This window comes from Ornithorhynchus anatinus, chromosome 1, assembly GCF_004115215.2.
Source record: "Ornithorhynchus anatinus isolate Pmale09 chromosome 1, mOrnAna1.pri.v4, whole genome shotgun sequence".
Classification (NCBI taxonomy): domain Eukaryota; kingdom Metazoa; phylum Chordata; class Mammalia; order Monotremata; family Ornithorhynchidae; genus Ornithorhynchus; species Ornithorhynchus anatinus.
This window is the reverse complement of record NC_041728.1, coordinates 130,350,074-130,371,058: the sequence shown is the minus strand read 5'-3', so window position 1 is coordinate 130,371,058 and position 20,985 is coordinate 130,350,074. Positions and strand designations below refer to the sequence as shown.

The window sequence follows — 20,985 nt, the reverse complement described above, 5'->3', positions numbered from 1 at the left end:
AATGAATGAATGAACCCATGACCTCCGACTCCTAAGCCCGTGACAGAGAAGTTAAGTGACTTGCCCAAGGCCACACAGCTGACAAGCGGCAGAGGCGAGATTGAAACTCACAGCCTCTGACTCCCCAGCCCATGCTCCTTCCACTAAGCCGGCACTTACTGTGTGCAGGGCACTGTACTAAGCGCTTGGGACAGTACAATATAATAACAGATTCCCTGCCTGCAACGAACTTAGCGTCTAGAATGGGAGACAGACATCAATCTAAAAAAATAAATCACAGATATGGACACAAATGCAGTGGGGCTGGGATGGAGGATAATAATGTTGCCGTTTGTTAAGCGCTTATTATGTGCAGAGCACTGATCTAAGCGCTGGGGGAGATACAGGGTCATCAGGTTGTCCCACGTGAGGCTCACGGTCTTAATCCCCATTTTACAGATGAGGGAACTGAGGCACCGAGAAGTGAAGTGTACAGTGCACATGGTAAGCGCTCAACATATACTACTGAATGAATGAAGTGACTCGCCCACAGTCACCCAGCTGCCAAGTGGCAGAGCCGCGATTCGAACCCATGACCTCTGACTCCCAAGCCCGGGCTCTTTCCACTGAGCCACGCTGCTTCTCTATAAAGAGCAAGTCAGGATGACGCAGAAGGGAGTGGGAGAAGAGGAAAGGAGGGTTTAGTCAGGGAGGGCCTCTTGGAGGAGATGGGCCTTCAATAAGGCTTTGAAGCGGAGGAGAGTCATTTCCTGACTTGAGTTGAGTCACTGAGCTGAATTCCCTTGACCCACAGTTGCACCACTGATCTTGCGCTGGCAGATTCATTCATTCATTCATTCATTCAATAGTATTTATTGAGCGCTTACTATGTGCAGAGCACTGGACTGAGAGCTTGGAATGGCCAAATCGGCAACAGATGGAGGCAGTCCCCGCCCACTGACGGGCTCACGGTCTAATCGGGGGAGATGGACGGACAAAAACAACGGCAATAAACAGAATCAAGGTGATGTACATCTCATTAACAGAATAAATAGGGTAATAAAGAATATATACAATTGAGCGGACGAGCACAGTGTTGAGGGGTAGGGAGAGGGGGAGGAGCAGAGGGAAAGGGGGGAGAAGAGGGTTTAGCTGCGGAGAGGTGAAGGGGAGGGCAGAGGGGGAGCGAGGGAGCAGAGGGAAAAGGGGAAGCTCAGTGTGGGAAGGCCTCTTGGAGGAGGTGAGCTGTCAGTAGGGCTTTGAAGAGGGGAAGAGAACGAGTTTGGCGGAGGTGAGGAGGGAGGGCGTTCCGGGACCGCGGGAGGACGTGGCCCGGGGGTCGACGGCGGGATGGGCGAGAACGGGGACCCCGGCCTGGATCACCTCTCCACTCGTGATACGGCGGGCTGGAGCTGGAAATGCAGGCACCGGGCCATCTTCTACCCCTTCAAAATCACTCTCACTTGCTGTGACTCAACGACATTACTTCTCCTTCCACCCTGACGCTCGAACCCAATGCCCCCCAACAACTGTCCCGGACTTTCACTTGTTATGACTCGACGACGTTACTTCTCCTTCCACGCTGACGCCCAAACCCAATGCCCCCCACCAAATATTCCAGACTTTCACACCCTTTTTCCCCTTCTCTTGCTCCTGATGACCTCACTAAATACTAATACTACTATTAATAATAATAGTACTTAATAATAATGACATCTGTTAAGTGTTATGTGTAAAGCACTGTTCTAAACGCTGGAGAGGATACAAGATGATCAGGTTGCCCCACGTGGGGCTCACGGTCTTAATCCCCATTTTCCAGATAAGGGACCCGAGGCCCAGAGAAGTGAACTGACTTGTCCAACGTCACACAGCTGACAAGCGGCTGAGCTGGGATTTGAACCCATGACCTCTGACGCCCATTGAGCCACGCTAGTACTTGTTAAGCCCTTACTCTATGCCAAGCACCGTTCTAAGCGCTGGGGTAGATACTTGTTCATCAGGTTGGACACAGTCCCTGTCCCACGTGGGGCTCACGGTCTTAATCCCCACTTTACAGATGAGGTAACTGAGGTCCAGAGAAGTGAAGTGACTTGTCCAAGGTCACGCAGCAGACGTGTGGCAGAGCCAAACATCCGAAATCATCAGGAGCCCATTGCGGGCAGGAAAGTGTCTGCTCTTTTGCCGTGTTGTACTGCCCCGAGCACTTAGTACAGTGTTCTGCACACACCAAGCACTCGATAAATACAATTCTTTGATGGACTGATTGAGCAGGCTCCCCTAAATTCCCCACTCGCCTCCCCAACAATCCTGCCCCACGCTACTTAGGGAAAGCAGCACTGTCTAATGGGTAGAGCACAGGCCTGGGGGTCAGAAGTCCTGGGTTCTAATCCCGGCACCACCCCTTGTCTCCTGTTCCTCAGTTTTCTGTGCCTCAGTTCCCTCATCTGTAAAATGGGGATGATATCCTCCTCCCTCCGATTTAGACAGTGCACCCCATTTGGGACAGGGACTGTGTCCGATCTGAGTATCTTGTATAATAATAATAATAATGTTGGTATCTGTTAAGCGCTTCCTACGTGCAGAGCACTGTTCTAAGCGCTCGGGTAGACACAGGGTAATCAGATTGTCCCACGCAAGGCTCACAGTCTTAATCCCCATTCTACAGATGAGGGCACTGAGGCGCAGAGAAGTGATGTGTCTTGCCCACAGTCACCCAGCTGCTAAGTGGCGGAGCTGGGATTAGAACCCATGACCTCTGACTCCCAAGCCCGGGCTCTTTCCACTGAGCCACGCCGCCAGCACTTATCACATAGGAACGCTTAATGAATACCTTAATTATTATTATGACAATCACTCTCTCATCCTTCCCAGCCATCACTCCAGAGATCTCCTGTCCGATTTCAAAATCTGTCCCCTCTCCCTGTGCTTCTCCCAGCAATCTCTCTCACCTTCTTCTCAAAATACCTGTTTCCACTTTTCTTCCCTCCCTGACCGTCGTCTTCGACTGATGGCTCCTTACCCTTTTGTCTTCAGAAAAGCTCACGTCTCCCCCAGACTAAAAGTGTCTCCTCTTGAACCCACTGAACTCTCCTGTTATCACCCCACTGCCTTCTTCTAGAGAAGCAGCGTGGCTCAGTGGCAAGAGCCCAGGCTTGGGAGTCAGAGGTCATGGGTTCTAATCCCAGCTCTGCCACTAGTCCGCTGTGTGACCTTGGGCAAGTCACTTAACTTCTCTGTGCCTCAGTTCCCTCATCTGTATAATGGGGATGAAGACTGTGAGCCCCACGTGGGACCACCTGATGACCCTGTATCTACCCCAGCGCTTAGAACAGTGCTCGGCACATAGTAAGCGCTTAACAAATACCAACATTATTATTATGATGGGACAATCTGATTACGCCGTATCTACCCCAGCGCTTAGAACAGTGCTCTGCACACAGTAAGCGCTTAACAAATACCATAATTATTATTATTCCCATTCTTGACCACATTCTTTTAGAGATGAGTTAGCTGAGGCACAGAGAAATTAAGTGACTCGCCCACAGGCACACAGCTGACAGGTGGCAGACACGTTCCGGCCCACGATGAGTTTACGGTCTAGAGGGGGGGACCAAAATTAATGCAAACTAAAGGGTTGGACATAGGATGGACACAATCCAATCGGGCGGGGCAGACGCCACTGTCCCACATGAGGTTCACAATCTCAATCCCCATTTTACAAACGAGGGAACTGAGGGAACCAGGATTAGAACCCAGGTCCTCTGAATTAAACACGAAGGCTACATGTACCCAAAAAACATTTTGGGGGGAATAAATCGATATCGAAGGCAAGAGTGGCGGCACCTCAAGCGTGCTATAAATCAAAGAGAGATTTTCCCAAAAATTGCTCTTCAGGGCCTACAGAAAACAAATGAAATGGTTCATTGGCTCACTCTGGTTTTGAGTTGGATAATAATAATAATGATGGTATTTGGTAAGCGCTTATTATGTGCCAAGCACTGTTCTAAGCACTGGGGTGGATACAAGGTGATCAGGTTGTCCCACGTGGGGCTCACGGTTTTAATCCTCATTTTACAGATGAGGTAACTGAGGCACGGAGAAGGGAAGAGACTTGCCCAAAGTCACACAGCTGACAAGTGGCGGAGTTCAGATCAGAACCCACGACCTCCGACGCCCAAGTCCGGGCTCTTGCCCAATCTCTGCCCATTTTAACAATATTAGCTAAGAGAGAAGCGGCGTGGCCTGATAGAGAGAGCACAGGCCTGGGAGTCAGAATTCCGGGATTCTCATCTCAGCTCTGCCACTTGTTTGCTCTGTGACCATCGGCAGGTTGCTTAACTTCCCCGGGCCTCGGTTTCCGTTTCCGCAAAATGGGGATTCAACAGCATTCCACTTAGACTCCGACTCCAACCCACTTAGACTCTGAGCCCCATCTGGGACAGGGATCGTGTCCGACCCATCTTGGCAAAGGGTAAGCACTTAACAATATATCAATTTTAATGATGGTACTTGTTAAGCGCTTACTATGTGCAGGGCACTGTTCTAAGCGCTGGGGTAGACAACAGGGGAATCAGGTTGTCCCACGTGGGGCTCACAATTTTCATTTATTATGAATATTGTTACAGTAATCGTATAGAAATTGGTAACAGTAGAGATCGTTATGTGAAAGTGCTTTTGAAAAGTACTAAAAATCCTCTAAAATTAAAACGGAAAGTATTATGGAGACAAGATTGCGTGAGATGAACTAGAGAGATCGGATTATTTATTTTTCATGGAATTTGTTAAGCGCTTACTATGTGCCAGGCACCGTACTAAGCACTGGGTTAGATTCAAGCTAAGCAGGTTAAACACAGTCCCTGTCCCATATGGGATTCACAGCCTTAATCCCCATTTTACAGATGAGGTAACTGAGGCACAGAAAAGTGAAGTGACTTGCCCAGGGTCACACAGCAGACTAGTGGGAATCTGCATGGTGTAATAATAATAATAATAATTTTGGTATTTGTTAAGCGCTTACTATGTGCAGAGCACTATTCTAAGCGCTGGGGGAGATACGGGGAAATCAGGTTGTCCCACGTGAGGCTCACAGTCTTCATCCCCAATTTCCAGATGAGGTAACTGAGGCACAGAGAAGTGAAGTGACTTGTCCAAAGTCACACAGCTGACAGGTGGAGGAGCCAGGATTAGAACCCATGACCTACATGGGTACTACACTACTATCTACTACTACACTACACTACACTACTATCTACTACTAGAGAAGCAGCACGGCTCAATGGAAAGAGCCCGGGCTTTGGAGTCAGAGGTCACGGGTTCGAACCCCGGCTCGGCCACTTGTCGGCTGTGTGACGTTGGGCAAGTCACTTCACTTCTCCGTGCCTCAGTTACCTCGTCTGTAAAAATGGGGATTTAAAAATCGTGGCTCAGCGGAAAGAGCACCGGCTTCGGAGTCAGAGGTCATGGGTTTGAATCCCGGCTCGGTCACTTGTCGGCTGTGTGACTTTGGGCAAGTCACTTAACTTCTCGGTGCCTCAGTTACCTCATCTGTAAAATGGGGATGAAGACTGTGAGCCCCACGTGGGACAACCTGATTCCCCTGTGTCTACCCCGGCGCTTAGAACAGTGCTCGGCACATAGTAAGCGCTTAACAAATACCAACATTAAAAATGTGAGCCCCACGTGGGACAATCTGATTACGCTGTATCTACCCCAGCGCTTAGAATAGTGCTCGGCACATAGTAAGCGCTTAACAAGTACCATAATTATTATTATTATCATTTGTTAATACAAGTGACAGAAATCCTGGACTGCCTAACCCTACAAAGGAAAGCCAGCCACCGTACCGACATTTGGCAAAATGAAAGATTTCCCAATTTTAATGCTTTGATAAAGTAGCATCTACATCTATCATAAAAAAATGATGGGGTCATTTTTTCACTGCATGAAACACAAGCAATTTGAATAGTGCAAAGAAAACATTTCATAACTGAAAGAGTACACATCATATTTCCTTATTCAGTTGGTATTTATAAATACTATGAAACAAGCTCTGCTGTCATGGGAAAGAGCACAAAATGTAGATCACTGACCCCAGGGATTGGAACCGGGCCTTTTCAGATCTCTCTAAATAGAACTAAAAAACCATGGATACAAAGGCTATACCCTATGCAAAAGGGAATTTATTCCATAAACACACTGATACTTCAAGAAAGCCCTCTGAGAACCATTTATCATCAATCATTATAGTCTGCATCATTAATATTTTTGACTGGGCCTTCGAATCTGACTGTAATCAAACTATCCTACGGATTCTGATGCAGTTGAACTGCCAGAAACTCAATGGGAAAATTAAGCAACGATGCACAGGGCTGAACTTGGAGCAGCAAATAATTCGCGTACTTATTAATCAATCAATGGTATATATCGAGCATTTTCTATGTGCAGAGCACTGTACTGAGTGCTTGAGAGTGTACAATTCAAAAAGAATTAGCAGACACGTTACCCTGCCCATAATGAGTTTACGGTCTAGAGTCAGAAAATCATTAGCCCAAGTAAATTTCTAAACATGCTCAAGAATTCATTCATTCACATTTATTGAGCGCTTACTGTGTTAGGAACACTGTACTAAGCGCTTAGAAAGTATTATTCAGCATGAGAACATGATAAATCATTAAAGGCCTGGAGCTATCCATGCTGGACACACTTGGGAATTTTTCCAAACAGTTTTCCTGTTTCGTTAGTGAGCTTCTCTTTTTTCAGCACGAGATAATTTCCTTTCCAAAAATGTAAGTTAGGATGGAAGTCGTGTACATATGCAATGTGAAGCACTATGTAATAATAATAATAATGATGATAATGATGGCATTTAAGAAGCGTTATGTGCCAATACGCTTTATTCTAACCGTTCGATTAATATCTACTTTCTAAAAATGTCACTGGAATACCATATATGGAATTCTAAAGCACCCTGAGGTCATACTTTCAATTCTAAGACAGACATGGACCTTTTCTTTGTGGACCCAGCATTTTTTGAAAATAATTTTTTAGGAGAAAATATTGAGAGACTGTCTTAAAGAAGAGAAGTTCCAGAAAAAAAAAGGAACGGAGAATACCAACGTAAGGAGCAGAACAACCCAGCATGAGAGAGGCTCGTGTGTACAAAATTAAATCAAACAATGCACAAGCTACCGTAGTCTACTTAAACACGTAATGACTGGCTTGATCATAACTACAGAGAGATAACACATGATACCAGGAGTAAAGTGAATAACAATAATAATAATAATTGTAGCATTTGTTAAGCAGCACGGTGTAGTGGCCAGAGCACAGGTCTGGGAGTGAGAAGATCATGGGTTCTAAGCCCGGCTCTGCCACTCGTCTGCCGTGTGACCTTGGGCAAGTCGCTTTCCCTCTCGAGGCCTCAGTTACCTCATCTGTAACATGAGGACTGGTACCGTGAGCTCGACGTGGGACAGGGACCGTGTCCAACCCGATATGCTTGTATCCACCCCGGGGCTTAGTACAGTGCCTGGCACGTAGTAAGCGCTTAACAAACACCATCATTAGAGAAGCCGCGTGGCTCAGTGGAAAAGAGCCCGGGCTTCTGGGAGTCAGAGGTCACGGGTTCTAATCCCGGCTCTGCCACTTGGCAGCTGGGTGACCGAGGGCAAGTCATTTCACTTCTCTGGGCCTCCGTGACCTCATCTGTAAAATGGGGATGAAGACTGTGAGCCTCACGTGGGACAACCTGATTACCCTGTATCTACCCCAGCGCTTAGAACAGTGCTCTGCACATAGTAAGCGTTTAACAAATACCAACATTATTCATTCATTCATTCAATGGTATTTATTGAGCGCTTACTATGTGCAGAGCACTGTACTAAGCGCTTGGAATGGACAAATCGGTAACAGATAGAGACAGTCCCTGCCCTTTGACGGGCTTACGGTCGAATTGGGGGAGACGGACAGACAAGAACAATAGCAGCAAATAGAATTATGTGCCAGGAAGTGTACTGAGCACTGGGGAGATACAAGATAATTGGTTAATTAGGTTATATGCTGATGAGCAAAGAAAGATATCTACTTAGAACAACCGGTCCTACAGAAAAGACGAAGACAATTTGATTGTGAGTAACAGGTAGGACCTGGTGTGGGAAATATAACAGAGTCACTCTGCAAGTAATCCTGCGATTTAATCTAGCTTTTTAACGGGGGGGGGGGGGAGGTCACGATAATAATGTTGGTATCTGTTAAGCGCTTACTCTGTGCAGAGCACTGTTCTAAGCGCTGGGGGAGATCCAGGGTCATCAGGTGGTCCCACGTGAGGCTCACAGTCTTCATCCCCATTTGACAGGTGAGGGAACTGAGGCCCAGAGAAGCGAAGTGACTTGCCCACAGGGCGGAGCCGACATTCGAACGCACGGCCTCTGACTCCCGAGCCCGGGCTCTTTCCACTGCGCCACGCTGCCTCTCTGAATCCACCCCAACCGTGTGCTATTTTAGAAAAGGTGTTATGGTAAAGTGTGATCCATTTCGGCCTTAAAACACTCAAATCAGCTTTCCCTCCTCCTATTTTATTTTTATTTTCCATTTCAACCGAGCACGCACCTTCCCCGACCCTGCCACCTTGTGGTTCAAGGGAACCACTGCACCCCCCCCTCCTCCCCACTGCTTCATAATGATGGCATTTGGGAAGCGCTTACTACGTGCCAAGCCCTGTTCTAAGCGCTGGGGGAGATACAATTACAATAATAATGATAATGATGGCATTTGGGAAGCGCTTACTAGGTGCCAAGCACTGTTCTAAGCCCTGGGGGAGATACAATTAGAATTACAATAATGATAATGATGGTATTTGTTAAGCGCTTACTAGGTGCCAAGCACTGTTCTAAGCGCTGGGGGAGATACAGTCACAATAATGATAATGATGATGGCATTTGGGAAGCGCTTACTAGGTGCCAAGCACTGTTCTAAGCGCTGGGGGAGATACAATTAGAATAATAAAAATAATGATGGTATTTGTTAAGCGCTTACTAGGTGCCAGGCACTGATCTAAGCGCTGGGGGAGATACAATAACAATAATAATAATAATAATAATAATGATGATGGCATTTATGAAGCGTTATGTGCCAAGCACTGTTCTAAGCGCTGGGGGAGATACAGCTATAATAATAATAATAATGGTATTTGTTAAGCGCTTACTACGAGCCAAGCACTGTTCTAAGCGCTGGGGGAGATACAATTAAAATAATAATGATAATGATGATGGCATGTGGGAAGCGCTTACTACGTGCCAAGCACTGTTCTAAGCGTCGGGGGAGTTACAATTACAATAATAATAATGATGCTGGCATGTGGGAAGTGCTTACTAGGTGCCAAGCACTGTTCTAAGCGCTGGGGGAGATACAATTAGAATAATAACGATAATGATGATGGCATTTGGGAAGCGCTTACTACGTGCCAAGCACTGTTCTAAGCGTCGGGGGAGATACAATTACAATAATAATAATGATGCTGGCATTTGGGAAGCGCTTACTAGGTGCCAAGCACTGTTCTAAACGCTGGGGGAGATACAATTAGAATAATAACGATAATGATGATGGCATGTGGGAAGCGCTTACTACGTGCCAAGCACTGTTCTAAGCGTCGGGGGAGATACAATTACAATAATAATAATGATGCTGGCATTTGGGAAGCGCTTACTAGGTGCCAAGCACTGTTCTAAGCGCTGGGGGAGATACAATTAGAATAATAACGATAATGATGATGGCATTTGGGAAGCGCTTACTACGTGCCAAGCACTGTTCTAAGCGCCGGGGGAGATACAATTAGAATAATAATAATGATGATGGCATGTGGGAAGCGCTTACTACGTACCAAGCACTGTTCTAAGCGCTGGGGGAGATACAATTACAATAATAATGATAATGATGATGGCATTTGGGAAGCGCTTACTACGTGCCAAGCACTCTTCTAAGCGCCGGGGGAGATACAATTAGAATAATAATAATAATGATGGCATTTGGGAAGCGCTTACTAGGTGCCAAGCACTGTTCTAAGCGCCGGGGGAGATACAACTATAATAAGAATAATGATGACATTTGGGAAGCACTTACTACGTGCCAAGCACTGTTCTAAGCGCTGGGGGAGATACAATTATGATAATAATAATAATAATAATGATGGTTTTTGTTAAGCGGCCAACTATGTGCCAAACACTGTTCTAAGCCCTGGGGGGAGATACAATTAGAATAATAACAATAATGATGGCATTTGGGAAGCGCTTACTATGTGCCAAGCACTGTTCTAAGCGCTGGGGGAGATATAGCTATAATAATAATGGCATTTGTTAAGCGCTTACTACAAGCCAAGCACTGTTCTAAGCACTGGGGGAGATACTATAATAATAATAATAATGATGGTATTTGGGAAGCGCTTACATGTGCCAAGCACTGTTCTATGTGCTGGGGGAGATACGATAATAATAATAATGGTATTTGTTAAGCACTTACCACGGGCCAAGCACTGTTCTAAGCATTGGGGGAGATACAATGATAATAATAATAACAACAATGATGGTATTTGTTGAGCACTTACTATATGCAAAGCACTGTTCTAAGGTAATCAAGTGGTCCCGCCTGAGGCTCACTGTCTTAGGGGGCAGCGTGGCTCAGTGGAAAGAGCCCAGGCTTGGGAGTCAGAGGCCATGGGTTCGAATCCCGGCTCTGCCACTTGTCAACTGTGTGACTTTGGGCAAGTCACTTCACTTCTCTGGGCCTCAGTGACCTCATCTAGAACATGGGGATGAAGACCGCGAGCCCCAAGCGGGACAACCTGATGACCCTGTATCTCCCCCAGCGCTTAGAACAGTGCTCTGCACATAGTAAGCGCTTAACAAACGGCAACATTATTATTATTAAATGGTGCCCCTAAATACTAGTGATTTAAAGAGCCTTACCTGAGTAAGCTATTAAGTTAGACACGGTAAATTCTGCCACAGTCCATTTTTACGATGCACTTTGGATAGTACACCACTTCAGAAATAGGAAACGTTCTCCTAAACACAAGCATCTGTCTGGATATGAGGTGACACGGTATAAGAAGGAACGGTGACGCACGTGTGCCTGGTGTTGGAGACGAAATGAGCCATAAAACACAACTTTGACTTAACCTGGGGTTTGTCAAAGACACAATGGAGAACTACTTGTATCACTAGCACTGTTAGGCTACGGGCTGATTCCACGGCACGTTTCTGACCTGCGGTTAGATTGGCTCCGCACCAACAGGACCGAGTTTAGTGCCTTTCGTTAATAATAATAACGTTGGTATTTGTTAAGTGCTTACTATGTGCGGAGCACTGTTCTAAGCGCTGGGGTAGATTTACAGGGTCGTCGGGTTGTCCCACGTGAGGCGCACAGTCTTAATCCCCATTTTACAGATGAGGTAACTGAGGCACAGAGAAGTTAAGTGACTTGCCCACAGTCACACAGCTGACAAGTGGCAGAGCCGGGATTCAAACCCATGACCTGTGACTCCCAAGCCCGGGCTCTTTCCACTGAGCCGTTTCAATCATTCAATAGTATTTATTGAGAGCTTACTACGTGCAGAGCACTGTACTAAGCACTTGGAATGTACAATTTGACAACGGATAGAGACGATCCCTGCCCACTGACGGGCTCACAGTCTAATCGGGGGGGGATCAGACCCCTTGCCTTGATTAGTGCCTTGAATTTTTAACTTGAACCAGATAGCTTTATACTTGGGAATAGCTCGAATGATAACTCATCGATGGAAAACATTTTGCTCTTTAAACAAAGTGAGGGGAATTTGAAATCTAACATGCTGTCTGCTTTCTACTTCGGTTTCGGAAATCGGATCGAGGTTATACATTTTTCCAAAGGAGAGAAAAAAGCATTGTTCTAATAAGGATTGGTAGTAGAAACTGGGCAATCATTTCCTTAAATATCATACTGAAGTTTCTCCTTCCCTAAAAACATCAGTCATTCTTTCCACAACTAGTAAATACGATTCATTCATTCATTCAATCGTATTTATCGAGCACTTACTGTGTGCAGAGCACTGTACTAAGCGTTTGGGAAAGTACAATACAGCAATAAAGAGAGACAATCCCTGCCCACAACGAGCTACGAAGATGATGTTTTGCTTAGCAAGGGCCTAAGCGAGACAGTAGAAAATACAGGATAGAGAGAGTTCTATATTTTACTTGGCAATTAACTACCTTATGACAAGTCTACAAATGCAAATTAAGTAGATGCTTTAAGTCCAAGCAATGAGCACTGGCCTAATTTGTCTGGATATTTTAGTCCAGTGACAGGCATCCAGCAATTTGTATCTGTGCGCATAAACTGGAAGTTGTAAGCAAACTTTTTTCATCCCTTGTTATTCAACCTGGAACTACACGGGGATTCGATGAGGACAACATTATTACTATATCTTTATCTTGGGGATTAAAAATACTAGCCCATCTCTTGAAGAATCACAATTAAATACCTTTCCAGCACTTTGTAGACATGAGCAGTTTGAAGTCCCTGTCGCCCCACTACTGGATTTGAATTTGGCAAGGGGGTTCGTACACAATTTCTGAGATCTGGCAACTTACCTTTGTTGCCTTGTCCGTTCTCTTTCTGCGGTGTGAGCGAGCAGAGGTTCAGAAAAATGCACATTCATGAAAAAGCTTGGCACGCGGGGTATCACTGTACATGAACGCAATAAGGAAGCTTGGGCACGGGGAAGAAAAATAATAATAATAATGGTGGTATTTGTTAAGCGCTTACTATGTGCAGACCACTGTTCTAAACGCTGGGGTAGATACAGGGTAATCAGGTCCTCCCACGTGAGGCTCACAGTTAATCCCCATTTTAATACTGTTGGTATTTGTTAAGCGCTTACTATGTGCCAAGCACTGTTCTAAGCGCTGGGGTAGACACAGGGGAATCGGGTTGTCCCACGTGAGGCTCACAGTTAATCCCCATTTTACAGATGAGGGAACTGAGGCCCAGAGAAGTTAAGTGACTCGCCCACAGTCACACATCTGCCAAGTGGCAGAGCCGGGATTTGAACTTATGACCTCTGACTCCCAAGCCCGTGCTCTTTCCACTGAGCCACGCTGCTTATGAGGTAACTGAGGCACAGAGAAGTGAAGTGACTTGGCCAGAGTCACACAGCTGACAAGTGGCAGAGCCGGGAGTCGAACCCATGACCTCTGACTCCGAAGCCCAGGCTCTTTCCATTGAGCCACACTGCTTTACTATGTGCAAAGCACTGTTCTAAGCGCTGGGGGGTGATCAGAATGTCCCATGTGGGGTTCACAGTTTTAATCCCCATTTTACAGATGAGGTCACTGAGGCACAGAGAGGTGAAGTGACTTGTCCAAAGTCACACAGCTAGATGAGTTATAAGTTTAAACAAAAGTGACATACTGAAACACATCTTTCTCGGGAAATCCTCTGACCTGCGTGGCGCAGTGGAAAGAGCATGGGCTTTGGAGTCAGGGCTCATGAGTTCGAATCCCAGCTCTGCCACTTGTCAGCTGTGTGACTGTGGGCAAGTCACTTAACTTCTCTGTGCCTCAGTTCCCTCATCTGTAAAATGGGGATTAAGACTGTGAGCCCCACGTGGGACAACCTGATTCCCCTGTGTCTACCCCAGCGCTTAGAACAGTGCTCTGCACATAGTAAGCGCTTAACAAATACCAACATTATTATTATTATTGACCTCGTTGTGGGCATGGAATGTGTCTACCAACTCCGCCGCATATTCTCTCCCACGACCTCAGTACAGCTCTCTGCACACAGTAAGCACTCAATAAATACCACTGATGGACTGAGTGACATCATTACAGGGTTGAAAACCCGCTGATGACTCAACAAAAACTTCTGCCCCACTTCAGGACGATGGAAAATTAGTAATAATTCTTTCTGTTCATCTTCATGTTCCAGCTGTTTTCTCATTTTTCTAAAAAACCCCATCAGTCCTCGTGAGCGAGCTGAAAAAATGACAGCGACCTATAAACTGACCGAATACAACATCCGGCACAATTGCTTAATGAAATAAATTTTCTCTCGGTCATTTGGAAAGCAACAGTTCGTAAAGTTTTTAAATAGCCTTTGCGCTCCCAAAATATCTAAACTGAGGAATTCAGAAAAGGGTCAGAAAAGGGGGAACACCCTCGATCCCTCAACTTTGGAACTAAAAGTGATGTACCGAGCAGTGGTCACTCATTCCATTCTATTCAATCATATTTACCGAGTGCTTTCTGTGTGCAGAGCACTGTACTAAGCACTTGGGAGAGTGCGATATAACAATAAACAGACACATTCCCTGCCCACAATGAGCTTACAATCTAGGTTCTGGGTTCAGCTCAAAGATTTAGACTCTTACTCTAAAAGGGTTTTCAAGTTGCTCCATAATAATAATAATGTTGGTATTTGTTAAGCGCTTACTATGTGCAGAGCACTGTTCTAAGCACTGGGGCAGATACAGGGTAATCGGGTTGTCCCACGTGAGGCTCACAGTAAATCCCATTTTACAGATGAGATATCTGAGGCACAGAGAAGTGAAGTGACTTGCCCACAGTCACACAGCTGACAAGTGACAGAGCCGGGACCCTTCCCTAGGGCAACGTGGACAGGTAGGAACTTCACAGAAGTCTAAACATCAGCTCTCGGACACCCACGGAACCGGATCTGAAAACTCAGATCAGTGAAACTCAACTTCACGTCCTTATGGACTCGCTTCCTTGGATTTGCCTGGGCATGAAAAAGCCTCCCGGACCATGGCCTAAAAATTTTTCCATGCCTCCTTGAGAGTCCTGACCAGTAAAAATCTTGGACTACCCCTGCAGTGATTTAATGCTTCAGTCACTCTATTAAAAAAAAAAAAGCCTAAACAATTTGGGAGCGCAAGTGCGAAATCTAAACCGTTCACTACTTTAAACAAAGATGGATCTAAGGAGTTTGGTCTATTTTAAGGATAGTTATTTGTTCTAAAAGGATACATATAGAGTGAGAAGCCTTGGAGTATTACTGGCTTTGAAAGTCGAAGACAAGAAATTTTCAAGCCTCATCTTTAACTCTGGAGACCAAGAATCCTGAAAAAGAAACGGAGACAAAAACACACATTTCTATTCACCAAATGTGTCCGTGCAAGGAAGGTTCTAAGGGCTCGGCCAGTGAATGAGCCAAACCAAGGTGCTTCGCATCTGATGCTACGAAGAGCCATTTTCTGGCAGCCTGGTTCATTCGTAGACGGAGGACCGTAAGTGCGTCCGAGAGAAATCAATTATGTGAGCAGTTCCATGATCAGATTAAAAAACCCTTCTCTTCGAAAGCTTCATTTCAGGTCATAAATGCACAGCAATTTACGTTATTAGGCTGAAATATAAGAACACCTCCAATATGCAAGTTTAAGGAGAATGACTGTAAGCCCGTCACTGGGCAGGGATTGTCTCTGTTACCGAAATGTACATTCCAAGTGCTTAGTACAGTGCTCCGCACATAGTAAGCGCTCAATAAATACTACTCAATGAATGAATGAATGAATGAATGAATAATTATGGTATTTGTTAAGTGCTTACTCTGTGCAGAGCACTGTTCTAACTGCTGGGGTAGATACAGGATAATCAGATTGTCCCATGTGGGGCTCACATTTTTTAATCCCCATTTGGGCAGATGAGGTAACGGAGGCACAGAGAAGTTAAGTGACTTGCCCAAGGTCACACAGCAGACCAGCGGCGGAGCCGGGATTAGAAGCCACGACCAGCTCTGCACTTTCCAGAGTGTCACTTCCCCGGGCCAAGGGGAATCATCGCCCCAACATCACCAGGGTTCCTCTCCTCTGTGTCGGACTCTGGGGCCCGGAGGGAGGCTCCTCTCAAACTCCAGAGTCTGTCCAGACAGCTTGCCCGCTGCTCAAGGGACGAGACAGGGTACCGCCACGCCTTGGATTACCCCACGGCACATCTCCGGCTTGAAAAACCAGGCCATGATGTTCCTGTCGCGTGGGTAATCCTAGGAGCGTTACAAGATGGAAGCCTCTGCTTCTGGAGATATTGCTGGGTCAGACCCCAACCTCCCTATCCAGTGGCCTCCTTCATTTAATAATAATAACTGTGGTATTTCTGAAGCGCTTACTAAGTGCCAGGCACTGTACTAAGTGCTGGGGTGGATACAAGCAAGGTATAGTGGATAGACCATGGGCCTGAGAGTCAGACAGTCGTGGATTCTAATCCTGGCTCCGCCACTCGTCTGCTGTGGGTCCTTGGGCAAGTTGCTTTGCTTCCCTGGGCCTCAGGTTCCTCATCTTTAAAATGGGGATTGAGATTGTGAGCCCCACGTGGGACAGAGACTGTGTTCAACCGAATTTGCCCGTATCCACCCCAGCACTTAGTACAGTGCCTAGCACATAGTACGGGCTTAACGAATACCAGAATTATTATTATTACAAGCAAATCGGGATGGACACAGTCCCTGTCCCACATGGGGTTCACAGTCTTAATCCCTATTTTACGGATGAGGTAACTGAGGCACAGAGAAGTGAAGTGACTTGCCCAGGGCCCCACAGCAGACGAGTGGTGGAGCCGGAATCAGAACCCATGACCTTGACTCCCAGGCCCGTGCTCTAGCCACTACGCCGTGCGTCTTCCATTTCCCGCCTGCTGTCTCCATGGAAGGACCCAATGCTTGAATTCGTGCCCTCTCCCTTCTTTAGCTTCCCACCCCCTGCCATCTCATTTTTGCTTTTTCTTTTCTTACACTTTCTCTTGTCCTCTTCCCTTCCTCCCTCTGTTTCCCTCTCCCTTCTCCCCTTTTCCTCCACTCCCCCTTTCCCTTCTCCCCCCATTCACTCTTCTCTTTCCCCTTTCCTCCCTCACCCTGCCCTCCCCTCACCTCTTTAGGTGGACCTAACGTGATCGGAATAGTCTTACCCCTGGCCCGGCCATGCAGTCTGGTGGGTGGCCCAGGGGTGAGTCCTAGAGCCCGGATGGGGAACCGATGAGCCCACAGGGCTCTGGTGCTGACTGGGTCCTTCTAAGACCCTTGCCGTGCCCCAGGGCCAGATGAAGGACTTGTCCCTTTCCCTCTAGGGCCTGGAAAAAGCCAGGGACTCTATCAGCCTCCACTGGAGGCCGGAGAGGGTGTTGGGGAGAAGAGGAGGGAAGACAGAGTGAACGGGACATCTAATCCTGAAAGCCGTGCCCCATTAAAGGCCCACTTTCCCAAAGCTCCGCCTCTACTTATGGTCCACAAAAGGCTGCAACAAAGAATGGTGATTTGCTTCTAATAGAAAAATCCCCCACAGACAGTGATTTCACTACCATCACCCGGGAAGGAGCACGTCTTAACAGAAAGTACACAGGCCTGGAAGTCAGAGGACCTAGGTTCTAATCCCAGCTCTGCCCCTTGACGCCTGGGGGACCTTGGGCAAGACATTTCACTGTGCCTCCGTTTCTTCCACTGTAAAATGGGGATTCAATACCTGTTTTCCTTCCTACTTAGACTGTGAGCCTCTTGTGGGACCGGGACTGTGTCCAAACAGATGAAGCTGTATCTACCTCAGCGCTCAGAAGAGGGCTCGACACATAGTAAGTGCTAAAGAAATATCGTAATCATTATTATTTTGACAGAAAAGAAATTGGTGTGGTAAAATCTCCACCTCATCACACAAATCTGAGAAATCAGATATCACAGACCCGGGGGTGGGGGTGCAGAATGGCAGCTTTTCTGGGCCATAGTTTTGCCTCATCAATCTCCTTATCCTTTCCAATATTTCATCACCTCCCAGTCCCTTCTCTCACTCATACCAATCTCAGAAAGCTGACCTTCCCCCACCAAAACTGTTCCCACCAGCTATCTGTTCCACCAGAGATATCTGGCCTGGAATGCTTGCTGCCTGAAAAATAAAAGAGATTTGAATAGCACGAATCACTCGAGGTATAAAACGTCTATAATTTGTTCTTTGGAGAGTTAAAAAAAAGAGCAGTTGAAACCAATACAAGATCTGGAGACTTCCCCAGCTGGGAGCTGGGAGTCCCCACGTGCTAGAGAAAGCCGTATTGGTCACTGGGCTCTCCGGGTCAGCCGCTTCAGCTCCGGACTTTCTCTCTTGAAAGCCCTAACCCTGCCACGTGCCCTCGGTTCCCTCCTTCTGGTCACCCCATCCCTACCTTCTGCACTTGCCTTTATCCACCTCCCCACCCATACCTTGCTAAAATCCACCTTTTCCCCTCCATCCAAACTCTTACTGTGTTGATCCAAGCACTTATCCTATCCCACGCCGACTACTCCATCTCCTCAATGATCTAATAATAATAATAATGTTGGTATTTGTTAAGCGCTTACTATGTGCCGAGCACTGTTCTAAGCGCTGGGGTAGACACAGGGGAATCAGGTTGTCCCACGTGGGGCTCACAGTCTTAATCCCCATTTTACAGACGAGGGAACTGAGGCACAGAGAAGTTAAGTGACTTGCCCACAGTCACACAGCTGACAAGTGGCAGAGCAGGGATTCGAACTCATGAGCCCTGACTCCAAAGCCCGTGCTCTTTCCACTGAGCCACGCTGCTCCTCACTGACCTCCGACTGCTGCCTCTCCCCACTGCATACTTCATTCTCCTTCCTTTTTGTAAAAAAAAAAATTTTCATGTTTCTAAAAAAAGCTCAGTCCACACCTCAGCGTGGCTCAGTGGAAAGAGCACGGGCTTTGGGGTCAGAGGTCATGGGTTCGAATCCCAGCTCAGCCACTTGTCAGCTGTGTGACTTTGGGCAAGTCGCTTAACTTCTCGGTGCCTCAGTTACCTCATCTGTAAAATGGGGATTAAGACTGTGAGCCCCACGTGGGACAACCTGATTCCCCCGTGTCTACCCCAGAGCTTAGAACAGTGCTCGGCACATAGTAAGCGCTTAACAAATACCAACATTATTATTATTATTACCTCCCCACTCCTTAAGAATCTCCGGTGGCTACCCATTCACCTCTGCAACAAAGAGAAACTCCTGACCATCAGGCTTTAAAGTAATCATCTTGCCCTCTCCTACTTTACCTCACTGATCTCCTACCACTGGCCTACCCACACACTTCGTTCCTCTTGTGCCAGCTTATCCAGTGTGCCCAAATCTCATCTATCTCTCTGCTGATGCTTTTCACCGTGCTCCCTTTAGTCTCAAACTCCCTCCCTCTAAATGCCAGACCACCACCGGTCCCACCATCAAAACATTATTAAGGTCACATCTCCTCCAAGAGCCCTTCCCCAACTAAGCCCTCTTTTATGAGAAGCAGCGTGGCGTAGGATAGAGCACGGGCCTGGGAGTCAGGAGGTCATGGATTCTAATCCCTGCTTCACCACCTGCCTGCTGTGTGACCTTGGGCAAGTCATTTCACTTCTCTGTGCCTCAGTTCCCTCATCTGTCAAATGGGGATTGAGACTGTGAGCGCCATGCGAGACAGGGACTGCGTTCAACCCAATTTGCTTGTATCCACCCCAGCGCTTAGTAGAGAGCCCGGCACACAGTAAGCACTTTACAAATACCGTAATTATTATTATTATTGTTCTTCCCGACTCTCTTTCCCTTCTGTGTCATCTATGCACTTAGATCCAAACCTTTGTGGTATTTGGTATTCTCCCCTCTCTCGGCCCACAGCACTTACATACATATCCCTAATTTATTTCTTTATATTAAATTCTGTCTCCCCCTCTAGACTGCAAGCTCGCTGTGAGCAGGTCTACCAACTCTGCTGTAATGTACCTTCCCAAGTGCTTAGTACAGTGCTCGGGCACCCAGTAAGCCCTCAATAAATCCAACTGATTGACTGATCGATCAGTCACTCTCGTTGCAGTTTTCCTTCTAGCCTAGGCTACCGATAGGACCATTTTCCCTCTGTCCCTGAGAGAAACCCCGAAAAGAGAACCTCTGTCTCTCTAGAGATGTCAGCAAACTTCGGTACCTTTCTACCCAATCTGGTTTCTAACTGAAGGGGTACAGAAAGGTGGAAAAAGGACATTTTTCCTCCAGCAAGGTTGACTTCCTGCGACTAAAGAATGGATGACATGTTTCTAACCCCAGCTCACTGCTCTCATTTTGCTTCACCACCCGGGAGAAGAAAAGGATTCCAGATTTAGATTTGCTTTGTAAACCCACTTAACTCAAGGCAGTTTAAAATGCCACGGGGCTGTAAACTGTCTGGTAGGTTGCTCTGTTGTTAGCTACCACTGCGATCACCTAACCAGCCTAGACTTTCAATTTACTAATTTCTGTTTGCTAACAACCTGCTCAACAAGTAACTTGAATAAGAATTAAACCTCCTTTAAATAAGGATGGTCCCTGGATTTCTCTTCAATCAATCAATTGATCGTATTTACTGAGCATTTACTGTGTGTGCTAAGGTCTTGGGAAGGTTCAATGTAACAGAGTTGGTAGACACATTCCCTGCCCACAAGGAGGCTTACGGTCTAGGGCTCAGTGGAAAGAGCCCGGGCTTGGGAGTCAGAGGTCGTGGGTTCTAATCCCGGCTCCGCCACCTGTCAGCTGTGTGACTTTGGGCAAGTCGCTTCACTTCTCGGTGCCTCAGTTGCCTCATCTGGAAAATGGGGATGAAGGCTGTGAGTCTCAGGTGGGACAACCTGATTACCTTGTATCTACCCCAGTGCTTAGAACAGTGCTTGGCACATAGTAAGCGCTTAACGAATACCAGCATCGTCGTAAGTGATGTTAGGTTAAGGGAGGGGTGGATAAAGGGTGCAAACCCAAATGTAAGGGCGATGCAGACGGGAGAGGGAGGAGGGAAAGTGAGGATTCAGGGCAGGTCTCTTGGGGGAGATGTGATGTCCAAATTCTTATTCCAGTCTCTTCCACACTTACATTTAGTCGCACTATCAATCTGGACAATCAAAGCATTTCTCAACGCTCATAGGATATTTGAATTTTCTGACTTCCAATATGAAACTTAACATTCCTGACTGCTGAAGTTGCTACAGGTTGTCTACACTG

At 46.7% G+C, this 20,985-nt stretch overlaps 1 protein-coding gene across 5 annotated transcripts in view; it reads right to left on the bottom strand.

Annotated features, from left to right (window-relative positions):
* Positions 1–20,985, bottom strand: part of ARMC9 (armadillo repeat containing 9) — a 194,448-nt gene that overhangs the window by 150,782 nt on the left and 22,681 nt on the right. For all 5 annotated transcript variants that reach the window (XM_029065519.2, XM_029065493.2, XM_029065511.2 and 2 more), the window contains 2 exons: positions 14,997–15,089; positions 12,600–12,624 (listed from right to left, as the gene is read on the bottom strand). In XM_029065519.2, coding sequence (XP_028921352.1) covers positions 12,600–12,624; positions 14,997–15,089 — 118 coding nt within the window. The remainder of the gene's footprint in view (positions 1–12,599; positions 12,625–14,996; positions 15,090–20,985) is intronic.